The sequence below is a fragment of the Oncorhynchus mykiss genome, chromosome 7, assembly GCF_057628025.1.
Source record: "Oncorhynchus mykiss isolate SJ-2025 chromosome 7, ASM5762802v1, whole genome shotgun sequence".
Classification (NCBI taxonomy): Eukaryota; Metazoa; Chordata; class Actinopteri; order Salmoniformes; family Salmonidae; genus Oncorhynchus; species Oncorhynchus mykiss.
In genome coordinates, this window is record NC_143028.1 from 60494616 (window position 1) to 60513532 (window position 18917).

General features: G+C 41.7%; 1 protein-coding gene across 1 annotated transcript in view; it reads right to left on the reverse strand.

Annotated features, from left to right (window-relative positions):
- LOC110528295 (paxillin) overlaps positions 1-18917 on the reverse strand; it is a 58958-nt gene that overhangs the window by 18708 nt on the left and 21333 nt on the right. The window contains exons 2-5 of the mRNA XM_021610243.3: positions 948-1138; positions 651-736; positions 420-550; positions 24-225 (exon numbers count right to left, since the gene is read on the reverse strand). Of these exons, the coding sequence (XP_021465918.3) occupies positions 24-225; positions 420-550; positions 651-736; positions 948-1138 (610 nt within the window). The remainder of the gene's footprint in view (positions 1-23; positions 226-419; positions 551-650; positions 737-947; positions 1139-18917) is intronic.

Below are 18917 nucleotides of genomic sequence, written 5' to 3' on the forward strand. Positions count from 1 at the left end.
TTTGGACCAGCCCTAATCCTTACATGGGAGAGGGCACAGAACTTTCTTGCTCGTCAAGGAGGCTCTTGGCGCTGAGGCGCATGTCTTCGATGACTGGTGGCCTGGTGGCCACGCTGCGTTTTGGCTTCTCCATGGTGGGGCGAGGCAACTTGCCTGCCCCAGAAACCCCGTTTGCTTGCACATAATGGGTGGTGCTGCTGGAAGGAAGGGGCGGAGCTGACGCTTCTGCAACACAGGAGGAGAAAAATATATATTTACATATTGGCAAGTTTCAACAACTGCAATGGTCAAGAGACCGTAACTGTTAAATGCTTTTATGTACCAAATAGGGTTTTCTACGTGTGGGCCCTGGTCAAAAGCAGTGCACTATATAGGGAATATGGTGTCATTTGGGATGCACACATAATGGTGTAGCGTACCCTCAGTGGGGAAGGAGGGTGTGTTGTGCTGCACAGCGTTGAGCTCCAGAAGCAGCCGGTCCAGCTCCGACAGGTTGCAGCCCAGGGAGGAGCTCATGGCAGCCTCCGTACTCTTCTGCTTGTTGGGGAAGCTGCAGGACCCAACAGACAGACAAACATCAGTAACAGACACCTGATGTTCATTTTGTCATGTGTCGCTACATAAAGTGTATTGTTTATTATGATCATTACCTGTAGACGTGGTCCTCTTCGCTTTGGGGTAAGGGGGGGCTACTGCTGTCCCTGGACCACAAGCTTTTCTGTGCAGGGCTGTAGGACTAAGAAAGGACAGGTATATATTTAGAAGTGTAGTAGTGTTCTAGATAAAATCGTAAATGGGTGAGGGTGTCATGTGGGCACAGGCTTTTGCTCAATCTTCAAGATTGTATTAGTTGAATCAGATCGGTTACCAACTTGAGCAAAAACCTGAACCCACACCAGCCTTGTGTGTGTATGGGAACACACGTGTGTGTGTGTGTGTGTGTGTACCTGTGTGGACAAGGGGGTTGAATCTAGGGGGTCAAGCAAGGTCCCATTCAGGGCCTCAGCAGAGGGAGGTGGTGGTACAGGGGGAGGGGCCTGTTCCCCCGTGGGGAAAGAGTAGGGTGTCTCGTCCGGCAGAAACACTGGCCGCTTGGAGATGTGGGAGGTCGTCGACTCCAAGTCCGCCAGCAATGCATCTAGGAACATAGACCCTTTTAATATTATGGTGTGATCTCCTATGTCAAACCCTGCATGTGCAGCTAAAAGAACAAGTTATTCGCAACACAAGGTTTCTGAGAACCTGTCTCAGCGGCATGCAAATCTGCCCTTGTTTCAGACCCTCAGTCCCTTTTCTCACCAACGTGTGTGTGGGTTTTGGCAGAGAGCTAGACACAGACAGGGGCCTCAATATTCAGCTATACAGTGAGCATAAGTACAATGGCACGTAAGCAAATTAATAACATATTCAGTCTTTAGAAGACCCCCAAAATCAACTTTAACCCTACACTTATTTGATTGCAAATATACGTTTTTTTTTTTTTTTAAGTTGGTAATTCCTAGACCTCTACTCAATCAATAACGGACAACAAGCCAGCCACTAGTCTACTGTAGTTTCAAATTAATTTGTTGTGCAGGTTTATTTTATATTGTCACCTGTGATCCGATCTAGAAGAAAAAGAAAAAACACACACCTATTAAGACGAGGTGCTAGCTAGCGGAGTAGAAAACTTGAAAATAAAAAGAGAGCAGCACACTCTAGGAGCTCAGATGCAAAAATGTAATTACCAACGTTTCAACAGCCAAGCTGTCTTCATCAGGGTATAATCACAAACACTGCGGGATGACTCGTTTATATAGTGTCAAAAGACACAGGTGTCTGTAATCATGGCCAAGAGTGGCCTAATATCATTAGTTAATAATCAAATATTAAAATATCATACAAGGAACAGCATACCAACAACAAATGGATAGCATACGATCATAGATTAATTTGACTACACAAGCTTACAAACAATTACAATGGCAAAGTCACAATAATCACAAGAATGGCTTCAGATCAAAGTCTACGTTGAGACCGAAGGGCGCAAGGGTCTTTAAACTAAAGATCCAGGCAGCCTCTGTGATCCAGTCATCATTTATCCTCCTAGTCATCAATAAGTACACTTGACAGCTTTATGTTCCGGCACTTTCCCAACGTGTCCAAACACAGACAGATGTCAGCAACATTTCACTGAATCATCTGCACTGTTACCACACCTTTGGTTACTCATTGACCCTGCTGCTCACAAAGTTTCACTGTTAATGGATGTGAAGTAGACAGCAGCGAGACATAAGCTTCCGTAACATTTTACAGTCAAAAGTATACTTCATAAACTATTTATATACACCATTAGTAAACGGTTTCTACATTTTCCTAATTATAAATCCTTAAAATCCCTTTAAGTAGGTCGTCTACCACAGCTTTCTCTGGTCAGGTTGTAATCGCTCACTGCCAACCAATTGTTGCTTTCCACCTTGATAGACGTGGTCAATCTAGATCATGTTCATCCCATAAGAAACACCCAACCACAATTTCACACTATAAAATGCAGTCATTCTATCTGGGTAAACAAAATGGCTAGCCAGTTAGCCACCCAGTTGGTGGGCACGAAGAGAATGAGCAAGGTGACATCATCCACAATAATTCTGTATGAACCACCATAACACACCCATGTTCCTTATACCGAGATTACTTCTCTTAAGCAGTTGCCTCTGATTTCACAAGTGTGTGAAACTGACCATCTTCTGCACTACGAATACGTTCCCTACTCTACTCTCCACTGGACTTTACTTCAGTCATCAACAATAAACAGAACAAACAAGTGCAACCCATAAATTAGCTGTGAACAACATAATGTATGCACCTACACTTCAAGAAGTCAACAATACAAGGTCACACTAAACATAACTGATGACAAAAGGTGAGAAATAAAAGGAAACAAGAGAAACATGAGTGGAAACAACATACCCGAGGCGATGAAGACGACTAGCACATACACACCCAGGGAGGACGAAGAGAGAAATGCAAAGGAAGACTGAGGAAGAGAGCAACCCAAACCCACTGGCTGACAGGCAGGAACTGCCACCCTTAACACCAGAGACTGGTAATGAGAGAGGAGGGAGGAAAGGGCAGGAGAGGAGGCGTCACTTTTGGTGGCAGCGGGAGGATTAGGTTTATCCCTAGCTATGCCAATTTGAAGAAGTTTCAGCCTTCTTGGCTCTCTGAAGGCTGAGGTAAGAGTCTGTTCACACTCACACGACTGCTGCAAAGAACGGTTTACAAACTAGGCAATTAGAGCCAACTCGACGGAGCATTACAAGAAAGCCTGAGAAAAACATGAAAAGGTTGTGGCAGTGATGGAAGGAAAGTTGTGAAAGAGGGAGGGAGAGAATGGTAAAAAAGAATGATATGGTCTCTGAGTACAATGCCTACAGAGAGAGTGGTGTGAATGGTAATTAAATTAACCCTTCCTTCACACGGGCTGCTGTTCTGTCGTTCTCAAGGTTCATTCCAAGTGTGCTTGAGTTCAGTGACCAGGTCATTTAATATAACACACTCCTCGGTATGGTGCGGCTGAGATGGAGAGTATCCCATGGCCCAAGGAATCATGGATGCTAAAGACAGACAACGGTGACAGCTGGGCTGGGCACTGGATCCAATTTTGCTAGAGTTGGCGTTAGCATCATTAGCATGCTGGATGATGACAGGGTTACTGAAGCAGAGGGGTTTGCTGACCGACTTCGAGATAGTGTAAACATCTCAGTGGATTTGATTCTGGATACAGCAGAGCCGGGTGTTTATTCTCCTACAGCCAGATACTCCCTTTAAGGGGAAATATATAGCCTAACAACCAACCAACTGCCCAAAGGGTGAGGGAAAGTAAAAAACCTCTGATTCCAAAACGTTAGCCTTCATTCTGGGCAACAGCAATGCTCAAAGATCCATTTACGCTTGATTTCCAGCAGAAGGGGTTTCAACAAGGTTTTTGTGGGGAAGGTAATGTACAAGTACACCTACAAGCAAAGACGTAGAATAGAGAGTCTTTAGACCAAGACCAGCCTCCAGTAATTATTTCTGGTAGTTCTAAGGGCTCAGAACATGAAGGAAACAGATTGCAATAGGTTGTGCACAAAGGAGGCTGGGGTTTTGACATTTCTTGTTGTAGACCTAAGCATTAGGGTGGAGGCCTACAAAAGTGTGTCAGTCCTCTGTGCCAAAGGGCTGATGGGAACATATTACATTTTAGTCATTTAGCAGATGCTCTTTTCCAAAACAACTTACTGTAGTGAGTGCATACATTAATACTTGTTCAATACTAGTCCCCCCTGGGAATCCAATCAGTTGCAAGCTCCATGCTCTACCAACAGAGCCACACAGGAACATGCCATGACACATCAGCTCATAGCCAGCCATTCACACATTCACAAATTTCCTTCAGAATGAAGCAACATATTGGGAATGCATTCTAAGGGGTGTGCTAGTGTGCATATTGGAACTTGGCCAAGGACTGTGCACTCTTGCCTGTTACTAGGCCATCCAGAGGTCGGAGGGAACTGCAGTAGAAGTTAAAAGTACCCTGAATGAGGGAGAGTCTGTGTCTGAATACCCATTCTACATACTTAAACTGTACACTAAGTACTACTTTGCATACTATTTAGCACGTACCATTTAGGAAAAATGATGCAGTACGCCATGGCCGCAACACAGTAGCGGATTCGGACTGGCTCAGTAGGTAGGGCTGGGCCGAGTGTTGGTGGATTTTTCCGAATACAACAGACATGCATCGCATTAACCAGCATGATAATAGCTCATTTCCAATTCAATACATTTCTCTGAATAGAATTGGAATGGAGTTCTAGGCATACCCAGACTGTTGAGGCAGACTATCACAGATACCTTAGCCCATCTATCCTACTTAGACAGAAACTGATCACATTGTTCCAGTTCAACATACACTACCGTTCAAAAGTTTGGGGTCACATAGAAATGTCCTTGTTTTTGAAAGAAAGGCAACATTTTTGTCCATTAAAATAACATCATATTGATCAGATATACAGTGTAGACATTGTTCATGTTGTAAATGCCTATTGTAGCTGGAAACGGCAGAAGTTGAAGTCAGAAGTTTACATACACTTAGGTTGGAGTCATTAAAACATTTGTCAACCACTCCACAAATTTCTTGTTGTTAACAAACTATAGTTTTGGCAAGTCGGTTAGGACATCTACTTTGTGCATGACAAGTCATTTTTCCAACAATTGTTAACAGAGATCATTTCACTGAATCACAATTCAAGTGGGTCAGAAGTTTACATACACTAAGTTGACTGTGCCTTTAAACAGCTTGGAAAATTCCAGAAGACGATGTCATGGCTTTAGAAGCTTCTGATAGGCTAATTGACATCAATTGAGTCAATTGGAGGTGTACCTGTGGATGTATGTCAATGCCTACCTTCAAACTCAGTGCCTCTTTGCTTGACATCATGGGAAAATCAAAAGAAATCAGCCAAGACCTCAGAAAACAAATTGTAGACCTCCACAAGTCTGATTCATCCTTGAGAGCAATTTCCTAATGCCTTAAGGTACCACGTTCATCTGTACAAATAATAGTCCGCAAGTATAAACACCATGGGACCACGCAGCCGTAATACCGCTCAGGAAGGAGGCGCGTTTTTTTTCCTAGAGATGAACGTACTTGGGTGCGAAAAGTGCAAATCAATCCCAGAACAGCAGCAAAGGACTTTGCGAAGATGCTGGAGGAAACCGGTACAAAAGTATCTATATCCACAGTAAAACAAGTCCTATATCGACAACCTGAAAGGCCACTCAGCAAGGAAGAAGCCACTGCTCCAAAACCGCCATAAAAAAGGCAGACTACGGTTGTAACTGCACATGGGGACAAAGATCATACTTTTTGGAGAAATGTCCTCTGGTCTGATAAAACCAAAAAAAGAACTGTTGGCCATAATGACCATTGTTATGTTTGGAGGAAAAAGGGGGAGGCTTGCAAACCAAAGAACACCATCTTAGCCATGAAGCACGGAAATGTTAGCATCATGTTGTGGGGGTGCTTTACTGCAGGAGGGACTGGTGCACTTCACAAAATAGATAGCATCATGAGGATTTGAAAATTATGTGGATATATTGAAGCAACATCTCAAGACATCAGTCAGGAAGTTAAAGATTGTCCATTTGGAAGACCCATTTGCGACCAATGACCTCAAGCATACTTCCAAAGTTGTGGCAAAATGCCTTAAGGACAACAAAGTCGAGGTATTGGAGTGGCCATCACAAAGCCCTGACCTCAATCCCATAGAAAATTTGTGGGCAGAACTGAAAAAGCAGGTGCGAGCAAGGAGGCCTACAACCTGACTCGGTTACAGCTCTGTCAGGAGGAATGGGCCAAAATTCAGCCAACTTATTGTGGAAAGCTTGTGGAAGGCTACCCGAAACATTTTACCGAAGTAAACAATTTAAAGGCAATGCTACCAAGTACTAATTGAGTGTATGTACACTTCTGACCCACTGGGAATGTGATGAAATAAATAAAAGCTGAAATAAATCAATAATTCTCTCTACTATTACTCTGACATTTCACATTAAAATAAAGTGGTGATCCTAACTGACCTAAGACAGGGAATTTTTCCTAGGATTAAAGGTCAGGAATGTGAAAAACTGGGTTAAATGTATTTGGCTAAGATATATGTAAACTTCAACTGTATATTGCTACTATAGCTGTAGTGAGGGAGGGGTCTTATGGCCTTCCCCTTCTATTAATACAACAATGAATTATTATAATACATCAAACATTTGGTGCAGCCCATATCTCGACCCCAAGGTGACCCCACCATCAGTCACCAGAGTTTTAGAGCATATTACTATTGAACTATTTACCAATTTAACTTATTGGTGACAGGGGGCAGTATTTTCACGTGCGGATGAAATGCATGCCCAAATTCAACTGCCTGCTACTCATCCCCAGAAGATTAGATATGCATATTATTAGTAGATTTGGATAGGAAACTGAAGTTTCTAAAACTGTTTGAATCAAGTCTGTGAGTATGACAGAACTTATGTAGCAGGCGAAACCCCGAGGAAAAACCATTCAGGTTTTTTTGTGGTCACTCTTTTCAATGAGTTTTCATTGGGAATCCAGACCGTTCCTACCGCTTCCACTGGATGTCACCAGTCTTTAGAAATTGGTTGAGGTTTTTCCTTTGTGTAATGAAGAAGTAGCCCTCTTCAAAACGAGGGTCACTTCAAGTGTACTGTTAGATAGAGGCGCGTGACCAGAAAGGTAGCGTCAGTTTGTTTTCTTCCTGTATTGAACACAGATCATCCAGTCTTCAATTTTATCATTTATTTACTTTAAAAATACCTAAAGTTGTATTACAAAAGTAGTTTTAAATGTTTTGACAAAGTTTACAGGTAACTTTTGAGATATTTTGTAGTCACGTTGCGCAATTTGGAACCGGTGTTTTTCTGGATCAAACGTGCCAAATAAATGGACATTTTGGATATATGTCGACGGAATTAATCGAACAAAAAGGACCATTTGTGATGTCTGTGGGACATATTGGAGTGCCAACAAAAGAAGCTTGTCAAAGGTAAGGCATGATTTCTATTTTTATTTCTGCGTTTTGTGTCGCGCTTGCAGGGTTGAAATATGTTCTCTCTCTTTGTTTACGGAGGTGCTACCCTCAGATAATAGCATCATTTGCTTTTGCCGAAAAACCTTTTTGAAATCTGACATGTTGGCTGGATTCACAACACGTGTAGCTTTAATTTGGTATCTTACATCTGTGATTTCATGAAAGTTAGATTTTTATAGTAATTTATTTGAATTTGTCCCTCTGCATTTTCACTGGCTTTTGGCCAGGTGGGACGTCGTCCCACATATCCCAGAGAGGTTAATAACCAGGCCGTCATACAAACTTGCTATGCTGAATTCTTGACGCACAATCGAACGTGCTGCTCTATGCACACCAAAAAGCAAGTCACAATGGGCATCCTAAGCGGGCACGCGGCAATTTAACGCTTGCTAGTGTACATGCACCTTACACCCATGAAGCGGCCAATCTTTGAGCAAAGATTTGTCAAGTGGAGGCACCGCTTCTGATCGAAACGAGCGGCTTCGCTGTATCACTGCCTCTGGGAGAATCTCAATTGCCTGTGTCCCCTCGTCTTTCCTTCTTCTCAAAACCCATTGGTGGAAAGGTTAGAGGGGCGGGATCTCTGGCTTTCTTTTCCAAAGGGTTATGAAAATGATACGGGATGCGAGTATGCAACTGGGATTCTCCGACTGACTCAGAGTAGCCTTCCATCAGGCTTCACATGTTGTGTTTATATTTTTGTTCCGTATAAGTTTTTTTGCACCCCTACTTTGAGTCAGGCGCCCATGAATCCATATGTTCAAATCAAAAAGGTCTGATTAACATGACATCTATAAACGCAGCCACATCCTGACACATTCAGAAATCAAAAGATGGTTTAGTATTTGTTTAAAAGCTCTGACGAAGGCCAAGAGAACAAGAAACCCTCTTCAAATGAGAAAAGTATTTTTACCCAAAGTTGATTAGTTATGTTTCAAAGATTTATCCTACGAAGCAATACACAATAATTTTAAGGACAATTAAAAAAATATATACTAATCCTACATTTGAACACCACTGCAGAAGCTTCACTATTCAGTATCTTCCCAATTAAGTAGCCTAGTTGTTGTTTTTCTACAACTAAAGCCAGGGCCGATCACTCACAGCCCACCTCTTCCAATGTATTGTGGAAAGTGTGCATCGAATTCTACTAGTTGAAAAGCCAAAATGAAGTTAACATCCTGGCATTTAAACCATACTTGATTTTTGAAAATTCACATAAAAAACATTCTATTTAAGCATAATGAGAACGTGTCATTTCCTGCTATTTGTTGATTTCAGTAGTGCATCCCCAGGACTCTATTTTCTAAATGTTGCATAATATTAAATGTTATTTTTAGCATACTCAACCTACTATTTAGAACACACAGAGAGATAATGTGTGGGCTGGACATGCAGAGAGATGAGTTTGGATTGGTCTGCGGTGTTGCATTTTGTGTCTAGAAAATGAGATGCTCGTAATGCAGTTAGCTAACATTGAACCTATTGGTAAACTTTAGCTAGCTATGACAATCAGTTTCTATTGCTAGTTAAAGCTTGCTGTTAGCTAGCCAGCTGAAGTTCGGTGGCTGGCTAGCTACAGTAGCTAACATTACCTGTATGAACTAGAGGTCGACCGATTATGATTTTTCAACACCGATACCGATTATTGGAGGACCAAAAAAGCCGATACCAATTAAAAAAATCGGCCAATTTTTAAAAATCTGTGTGTAATAATGACAATTACAACAATACTGAATGAACACTTAAGTTAATATAATACATCAATAAAATCAATTTAGCCTCAAATAATGAAACATGTTCAATTTGGTTTAAATAATGCAAAAACAAAGTGATAGAGAAGTGAAAGTGCAATATGTGCCATGTAAAAAAGATAACGTTTAAGTTCCTTGCTCAGAACATATGAAAGTTGGTGGTTCCTTTTAACATGAGACTTCAATATTCCAGGGTAAGAGGTTTTAGGTTGTAGTTAATATAGAATTTATAGGACTATTTCGCTCTATACCATTTGTATTTCATATACCTTTGACGATTGCATGTTCTTATAGGCACTTTAGTATTGCCAGTGTAACAGTATAGCTTCCGTCCCTCTCCTCGCTCCTCCCTGGGCTCGAACCAGCAACACAACGACAACAGCCACCCTCGAAGCAGCGTTACCCATGCAGAGCAAGGGAAACAACCACCACAAGGCTCAGAGCGAGTGAAGTTTGAAACGCTATTAGCGCGTGCTAACTAGCTAGCCATTTCACTTCGGTTACACCAGCCTCATCTGGGGAGTCTATAGGCTTGAAGTAATAAACAGCACAATGCTTGACGCAAAACGCAAAGAAAGTGCTGTTTGAATGAATGTTTATGCGCCTGCTTCTGCCTACCACCGCTCAGTCAGCTACTTAGATACTTGTATGCTCAGTCAGATTATATGCAACACAGGACACGCTAGATAATATCTAGTAATATCATCAACCATGTGTAGTTAACTAGTGATTATGATCGATTGTTTTTTATAAGATAAGTTTAATGCTAGCTAGCAACTTACCTTGGCTTCCTGCATTCGCGTAACAGGCAGTCTCCTTGTGGAGTGCAACGAGAGAGAGGCAGGTCGTTATTGCGTTGGACTAGTTAACTGTAAGGTTGCAAGATTGGATCCCCTGAGCTGACAAGGTAAAAAATCTGTTATTCTGCCCCTGAACAAGGCAGTTAACCCACCGTTCCTAGGTCATCATTGAAAATAACAATGTGTTCTTAACTGACTTGCCTAGTTAAATAAAAAAGGTATAAAAACAAACTGAAAGAATAAAATAAAAAAAATAAAATGACAAATCGGCGCCCAAAAATACAGATTTCCGATTGTTATGAAAACTTGAAATCGGCCCTAATTAATCGGCCATTCCGATTAATCGGTCGACCTCTAGTAGGAACTGCATATAGTCATATCTCAGAATGCCATTTCACATCCATTGTATAATAATGCTAAAATATTTGTGTCTGTAATTTGTTTTTCAGCATCAAATCAGTAGAACACGCCCAACTCTCATCCACCAGTCATACTGTCATCAAAAATAGAGCTGGCCCAAGCAAGCAAAGGCAGCAGCGCAGTCAGCTACATGCACCATTTCTTCACCAACTACAGCTTTAGGAAAACACGTGTGGAACTGAATTGTGATAACTGCAGTGGAAAAAACAAAAACAAGTTTGTGCTATGGTATTGTGCCTGGTGGACCCTGCACAAGCTCCACCACAATCTGGACCGTCACTTCCTGATCACAGGCAACACCAAGCTTGCCCCTGACTGGTGCTTCGGCCTCATCAAGCAACGCTTCAGAAAGACCAGAGTGAACACTTTGTCTGAGATTGTTAGTGTTGAAGTCAGCACTGTGACAGGGGTTAACATCCCACAGCTGGTTGGACAGGAGGATGATACGGTGCTGGTGGAAAGCTATGGTTGGCAACAACACCTGACTCCGTACTTCAGGCCACTGCCACAGATCAAACAGTACAAGCACTTCATTGTGTGAGGTTATTCTTATCTAAACTTGGGAGGTGAATTGGTGTTGTGCAGGGTTGTAATATCAGATTATTTTGTTTCCCGTTTTACAGTTTCGATGCTCTGGAGCCTGGTGTTGTCGCCAAGGAGCGGTCGGACTGTCGGGACCAGGTTTCAGCTGCTGCGCATCCTTCCTCCTATAGATGGTCTCATTTGATTGAGAAGTTCAGGGAGTTTTGCGACGAAGAGGCTATGGACATCACGTCCTAAACCAAAGTCAAGGGCAAGACAGAAACAGCCTCTCCGAATGTAGATTCCGTTGTTCTTGCGTGGTTCGGACAGACCAGTCATTAGCATTATCTGCAGTGCCTCTATTCAAATGACTCACACACACACACGTTGCTGCTATTATTATAATGAAAGTTAACCTGCTGCTCAGTCACTTCACCCCTGATTGTATGCATAGAACTACCTCATATCACTGATATCGTTATTGTACACACACACACACACACACACACACACACACACACACATTTATATTGACACTGTCTGATATTGCTACTATGCAAGTAACCATTTGGCTGTACCGTTTACACCTTCTGTAGAGACCATCCACTTCAATCAATATTCATTATATATCAATATTTTGCTATGTGGTCATAACATGATTATGTGACATACCCCAACAATATCATGTGACCGTATCAAGTGTCCACCACATAAACATATGGCACATGCATCCGTTTATGTACTGTACATGTGCACCTTACTCAGGTTGCATGGGCTTGACTTACAGTGGGGCAAAAAAGTATTTAGTCAGCCACCAATTGTGCAAGTTCTCCCACTTAAAAAGACGAGGCCTGTAATTTTCATCATAGGTACACTTCAACTATGACAGACAAAATGAGAAGAAAAAAAATCCAGAAAATCACATTGTAGGATTTTTAATGAATTTATTTGCAAATTATGGTGGAAAATAAGTATTTGGTCACCTACAAACAAGCAAGATTTCTGGCTCTCACAGACCTGTAACTTCTTCTTTAACCTCTTAGAGCTCTAGGGGCGCTATTTCATTTTTGGATAAAAAACGTTCCCGTTTTAAGCGCGATATTTTGTCACGAAAAGATGCTCGACTATGCATATTCTTGACAGTTTTGGAAAGAAAACACTCTGAAGTTTCAGAATCTGCAAAGATTTTGTCTGTAAGTGCCCCAGAACTCATTCTACAGGCGAAACCAAGATGATGCATCACCCAGGAATTAGCAGAATTTCTGAAGCTCTGTTTTCCATTCTCTCCTTATATGGCTGTGATTGCGCAAGGAATGAGCCTACACTTTCTGTCGTTCGCCCAAGGTCTTAGCAGCATTGTGACGTATTTGTAGGCATATCATTGGAAGATTGGCCATAAGAGACTACATTTTCCAGAGGTCCGCCCGGTGTCCTTTGTCTAAATTTGTGCGTAATCTTCAGGTGCGGTCATTTTCTCCTGGGATTCAGGAGAGAAAGCATGTGTCCAAGAACGATGTATCAATGAAGAGATATGTGAAAAACACCTTGAGGATTGATTCTAAACAACGTTTGCCATGTTTTCAGTCGATATTATGGAGTTAATTTGGAAAAAAGTTTGCGTTTTGAGGACTGAATTTATGGATTTTTTTTGGTAGCCAAATGTGATGTATAAAACGGAGCTATTTCTAATACACAAGGAATCTTTTTGGAAAAACTGAGCATCTGCTATCTAACTGAGAGTATCCTCATTGAAAACATCAGAAGTTCTTCAAAGGTAAATGATTTTATTTGAAGGCTTTTATGTTTTTGTTAATGTTGCGTGCTGGATGCTAACGCTAATGCTAACGCTAAATGCTAACGCGAAATGCTAACTCTAGCTAGCTACTTTTACACAAATTATTGTTTTCCTATGGTTGAGAAGCATATTTTGAAAATCTGAGATGACAGTGTTGTTTACAAAAGGCGAAGCTTGAGAGATGGCATATTTATTTCATTTCATTTGCGATTTTCATAAATAGTTAACGTTGTGTTATGCTAATGAGCTTGCTGATAGATTTACACAATCCTGGATACAGGGGTTTTTTCATAGCTAAACGTGACGCAGAAAACGGAGCGATTTGTCCTAAACAAATAATCTTTCAGGAAAAACTGAACATTTGCTATCTGAGAGTCTCCTCATTGAAAACATCTGAAGTTCTTCAAAGGTAAATGATTTTTTTGAATGCTTTTCTGTTTTTTTTTGTGTAAATGTTGCCAGCTGAATGCTAATGCTAAATGCTACGTTAGCCATCAATACTGTTACACAAATGCTTGTTTTGCAATGGTTGAGAAGCATATTTTGAAAATCTGAGATGACAGTGTTGTTAACAAAAGGCTAAGCTTGAGAGCTAGCATATTTATTTCATTTCATTTGCGATTTTCATGAATAGTTAACGTTGCGTTATGGTAATGAGCTTGAGTCTGTATTCACGAACCCGGATCCGGGATGGGGAGATCAGAAAGGTTAAGAGGCTCCTCTGTCCTCCACTCGTTACCTGTATTTTGTTATCTCATTTTGTCTGTCACAGTTGAAGTGTACCTATGATGAAAATTACAAAATCTCATCTTTTTAAGTGGGAGAACTTGAGCAATTGGTGGCTGACTAAATACATTTTTGCCCCACTGTATGTATGGAATACTATGTGATAAGTGCATGTGTAACAGTATATAAAGTAGGCTAATGTACTGGTGTGAAGGAATTTTGGCAGTGGTGTAAAGTACTTGAAAGTACTACTTAATTAAGTAGCTTTTTTGTGGTATCTGTACATTACTTTACTATAACATTTTTGGCTACTTTTACTCAATAGATTTTCCTTGACACCCAAAAGTACTGGTTACATTTTGACAGGGAAATTGTCCAATTCACACACTTATCAAGAGAACATCCCTGGTCATCCCAACTGCCTCTGGTCTGGCCGACTCACTAAACACAAATGCTTTGTTTGTTGGAGCTGGCTGGCTTAAAAAAAAACACAAAAAAACCAAACAACTGATTGTGCCATCTGGTTAAATATAAGGAATTTGAAATGATTTATACTTTTACTATGACAATTTAGTACTTTTCCACCACTGGATGTGACTAGGGGTTATAGCATTTCTTTAACATGACCCATCAATTTAGCCAAGTGTGTCTGGGTAAGTGTCTATAAAATGTATCTGGACACTATGTTAACCTGGAATTGTTCTTTATTGTAGGCTACCACACACACACTACACACTGTTTAGCACATGACCTCACATGTGAATCCTTAAAAGAGCAATGGGGCTGGCTGAATGGGTGTAGACAACGGAGAGCACCCCAGTAGGTACCAAAACTTTCAAAGGCTCTTTTCTCAAAAGTGAGTTTACAAGTTGATCAACCTTCAAAGCAGAATACCTTTCACATTGTTCCTCAAATGAACTGTGTTTCTTAATTACGATGTCACTTTGAGCACAGAGTCACTTAGGATTCATTACACATACAGACAGAGAGAGAGAGCGCGACACAGACAGCCATGCTGCCCTGTTCTGAACCAACTTTCGTAAGTCCTTTTTTGTGGCAACTGAAGTTGTCCAGGTGTGACAATTCTAGGGCCTGTAGGACCTGCCTTGTTGACAGTGCTTTTAAGAAGGTAGAGCAGCGCCTTATCATGGACAAACTTCTCCCCATCTTAGCTACTGTTGTATCCGTATGTTTTGACCATGACTAAACTCCAAGCAGTTTAGTCACTTCAACTTGCCCAATTTCCACATGATTTATTACAAGATTTAGTTGAAGTTTAGGGTTTCGTGAATGATTTGTCCCAAATACAATGCTTTTAGTTTTAGAAATATTTAGGAATAACTTATCCCTTGCCACACACTCAACCTAACTGCCACTAAGTGCTGCAGTCATTTCAGTCGCTGTAGTAGCTGACATGTATAGCCTTGAGTCATCCACATACAGTGCCTTGCGAAAGTATTTGGCCCCCTTGAACTTTGCGACCTTTTGCCACATTTCAGGCTTCAAACATAAAGATATAAAACCGTATTTTTTTGTGAAGAATCAACAACAAGTGGGACACAATCATGAAGTGGAACGACATTTATTGGATATTTCAAACTTTTTTAACAAATCAAAAACTGAAAAATTGGGCGTGCAAAATTATTCAGCCCCCTTAAGTTAATACTTTGTAGCGCCCCCTTTTGCTGCAATTACAGCTGTAAGTCGTTTGGGGTATGTCTCTATCAGTTTTGCACATCGAGAGACTGAATTTTTCCCCATTCCTCCTTGCAAAACAGCTCGAGCTCAGTGAGGTTGGATGGAGAGCATTTGTGAACAGCAGTTTTCAGTTCTTTCCACAGATTCTCGATTGGATTCAGGTCTGGACTTTGACTTGGCCATTCTAACACCTGGATATGTTTATTTTTGAACCATTCCATTGTAGATTTTGCTTTATGTTTTGGATCATTGTCTTGTTGGAAGACAAATCTCCGTCCCAGTCTCAGGTCTTTTGCAGACTCCATCAGGTTTTCTTCCAGAATGGTCCTGTATTTGGCTCCATCCATCTTCCCATCAATTTTAACCATCTTCCCTGTCCCTGCTGAAGAAAAGCAGGCCCAAACCATGATGCTGCCACCACCATGTTTGACAGTGGGGATGGTGTGTTCAGCTGTGTTGCTTTTACGCCAAACATAACGTTTTGCATTGTTGCCAAAAAGTTCAATTTTGGTTTCATCTGACCAGAGCACCTTCTTCCACATGTTTGGTGTGTCTCCCAGGTGGCTTGTGGCAAACTTTAAACAACACTTTTTATGGATATCTTTAAGAAATGGCTTTCTTCTTGCCACTCTTCCATAAAGGCCAGATTTTTGCAATATACGACTGATTGTTGTCCTATGGACAGAGTCTCCCACCTCAGCTGTAGATCTCTGCAGTTCATCCAGAGTGATCATGGGCCTCTTGGCTGCATCTCTGATCAGTCTTCTCCTTGTATGAGCTGAAAGTTTAGAGGGACGGCCAAGTCTTGGTAGATTTGCAGTGGTCTGATACTCCTTCCATTTCAATATTATCGCTGGCACAGTGCTCCTTGGGATGTTTAAAGCTTGGGAAATGTTTTTGTATCCAAATCCGGCTTTAAACTTCTTCACAACAGTATCTCGGACCTGCCTGGTGTGTTCCTTGTTCTTCATGATGCTCTCTGCGCTTTTAACGGACCTCTGAGACTATCACAGTGCAGGTGCATTTATACGGAGACGTGATTACACACAGGTGGATTGTATTTATCATCATTAGTCATTTAGGTCAACATTGGATCATACAGAGATCCTCACTGAACTTCTGGGGAGAGTTTGCTGCACTGAAAGTAAAGGGGCTGAATAATTTTGCACGCCCAATTTTTCAGTTTTTGATTTGTTAAAAAAGTTAGAAATATCCAATAAATGTCGTTCCACTTCATGATTGTGTCCCACTTGTTGTTGATTCTTCACAAAAAAATACAGTTTTATATCTTTATGTTTGAAGCCTGAAATGTGGCAAAAGGTCGCAAAGTTCAAGGGGGCCGAATACTTTCGGAAAGGCACTGTACATAGACACTGGCTTTCCTCAAAATCAGGGTCATGTCATTAAAGATTGACATGCCACTTTAAATTATTTTTTTAAATGGGCCTATCCATGTAAAAAGGCAGGCCTTCGCCAAGACACTTCTGCCCATCTTCAATTATTGTGTCTTGAATGATCGGGTCTTCAAATATCCCTTGCTTTTAGGTTACGATTAGCATCCCCCTCTTCAAAAGGGGGAGACACCCTGGACCCAAACTGTTACAGAGCTATATCCATCCTGCCCTGCCTATCTAAGGTCTTCGAAAGCCTAGTCAACAAACAGATCACTGACCATCTCGAATCCCACTGTACCTTCACCGCTGTGCTATCTGGTTTCCGAGCCGGTCACGGGTGCACCTCAGCCACGCTCAAGGTACTAAACGATATCATAACTGCCATCGATAAAAGACAGTACTGTGCAGCAATCTTCATCGACCTGGCCAAGGTTTTCGACTCGGTCAATCACCGCATTCTTATCGGCAGACTCAGTAGCCTCGGTTTTTCTAATGACTGCCGTGCCTGGTTCACCAACTATTTTGCAGACAGAGTTCAGTGTGTCAAATCGGAGGGCATGTTGTCCGGTCCTCTGGCAGTCTATGGGGGTGCCACAGGGTTCAATTCTCGGGCCGACTCTTTTCTCTGTATATATATCAAGGATGTTGCTCGTTGCGGGCGATTCCCTGATCCACCTCTACGCAGACGACACCATTCTGTATACTTCTGGCCCTTCCTTGGACACTGTGCTATCTAACCTCCAAATGAGCTTCAATGCCATACAACACTACTTCCGTGGCCTCCCAACTGCTCTTAAACGCTAGTAAAACCAAATGCATGCTTTTCAACCGTTCGCTGCCTGCACCTGCATGCCCGACTAGCATCACCACCCTGGATGGTTCCGACCTAGAATATGTGGACATCTATATGTACCTAGGTGTCTGGCTAGACTAAACTCTCCGTCCAGACTCATATCAAACATCTCCAATCTAAAATCAGATCTAGAGTCGGCTTTCTATTCCGCAACAAAGCCTCCTTCACTCACGCCGCCAAACTTACCCTAGTAAAACTGACTATCCTACCGATCCTCGACTTCGGCGATGTCATCTACAAAATAGCTTCCAATACTCTACTCAGCAAACTGGATGCAGTTTATCACAGTGCCATCCGTTTTGTTACTAAAGCACCTTATACCACCCACCACTGCGACCTGTATGCTCTAGTCAGCTGGCCCTCGCTACATATTCGTCGCCAGACCCACTGGCTCCAGGTAATCTACAAGTCCATGCTAGGTAAAGCTCCGCTCCAATGAAGCTCCGCCTCATCTCAGTTCACTGGTCACGATGGCAACACCCACCCGTAGCACACGCTCCAGCAGGTGTCTCACTGATCATCCCTAAAGCCAACACCTCATTTGGCCGCCTTTTCTTACAGTTCTCTGCTGCCTGTGACTGGAACGAATTGCAAAAAAAGTTGGCGACTTTTAGCTCCCTCACCAACTTCAAACATCTGCTATCTGAGCAGCTAACCGATCGCTGCAGCTGTACATAGTCCATCGGTAAATAGCCCACCCAATTTACCTACCTCATCCCCATACTGTTTATATTTTATTCACCTTTCTGCTCTTTTGCAAACCAGTATCTCTACCTGCACATGACCATCTGATCATTTATCACTCCAGTGTTAATCTGCTAAATTGTAATTATCCGCCTACCTCCTCATTACTCCATGTGTAACTCTGTTGTTGTCTGTTCACACTGATATGCTTTATCTTGGCCAGGTCGCAGTTGTAAATGAGAACTTGTTCTCAACTAGCCTACCTGGTTAAATAAAGGTGAAATAAAAAAAATACAAAATCGATTTGCCACACTAACACAGACAAAATGCTTGATCAGAACATGTCGTCAATTATTCAGCCATGTAAGCCATACATGCTTTTTTACTGGATGATGGATGATGTGTAGCTAACCCGGTATATAAAATAGATAAGATGCCGTCAGCTAATGGGTTTCAGGATTGTGTATTTTTCCCCGTTCTGCTTCATTCTAATCAAAATCAAACAGTGTATGTTACAGACAGAAGAGGGCGACATTGAATTGTTAAAAGAGAGGGAGGGAGGGACTTGGCAGAACTGTCAACATGAGGGCTTTAAATGTCATTGTGTGTTACCATCTTGAACATAGGCTACTTGATATAG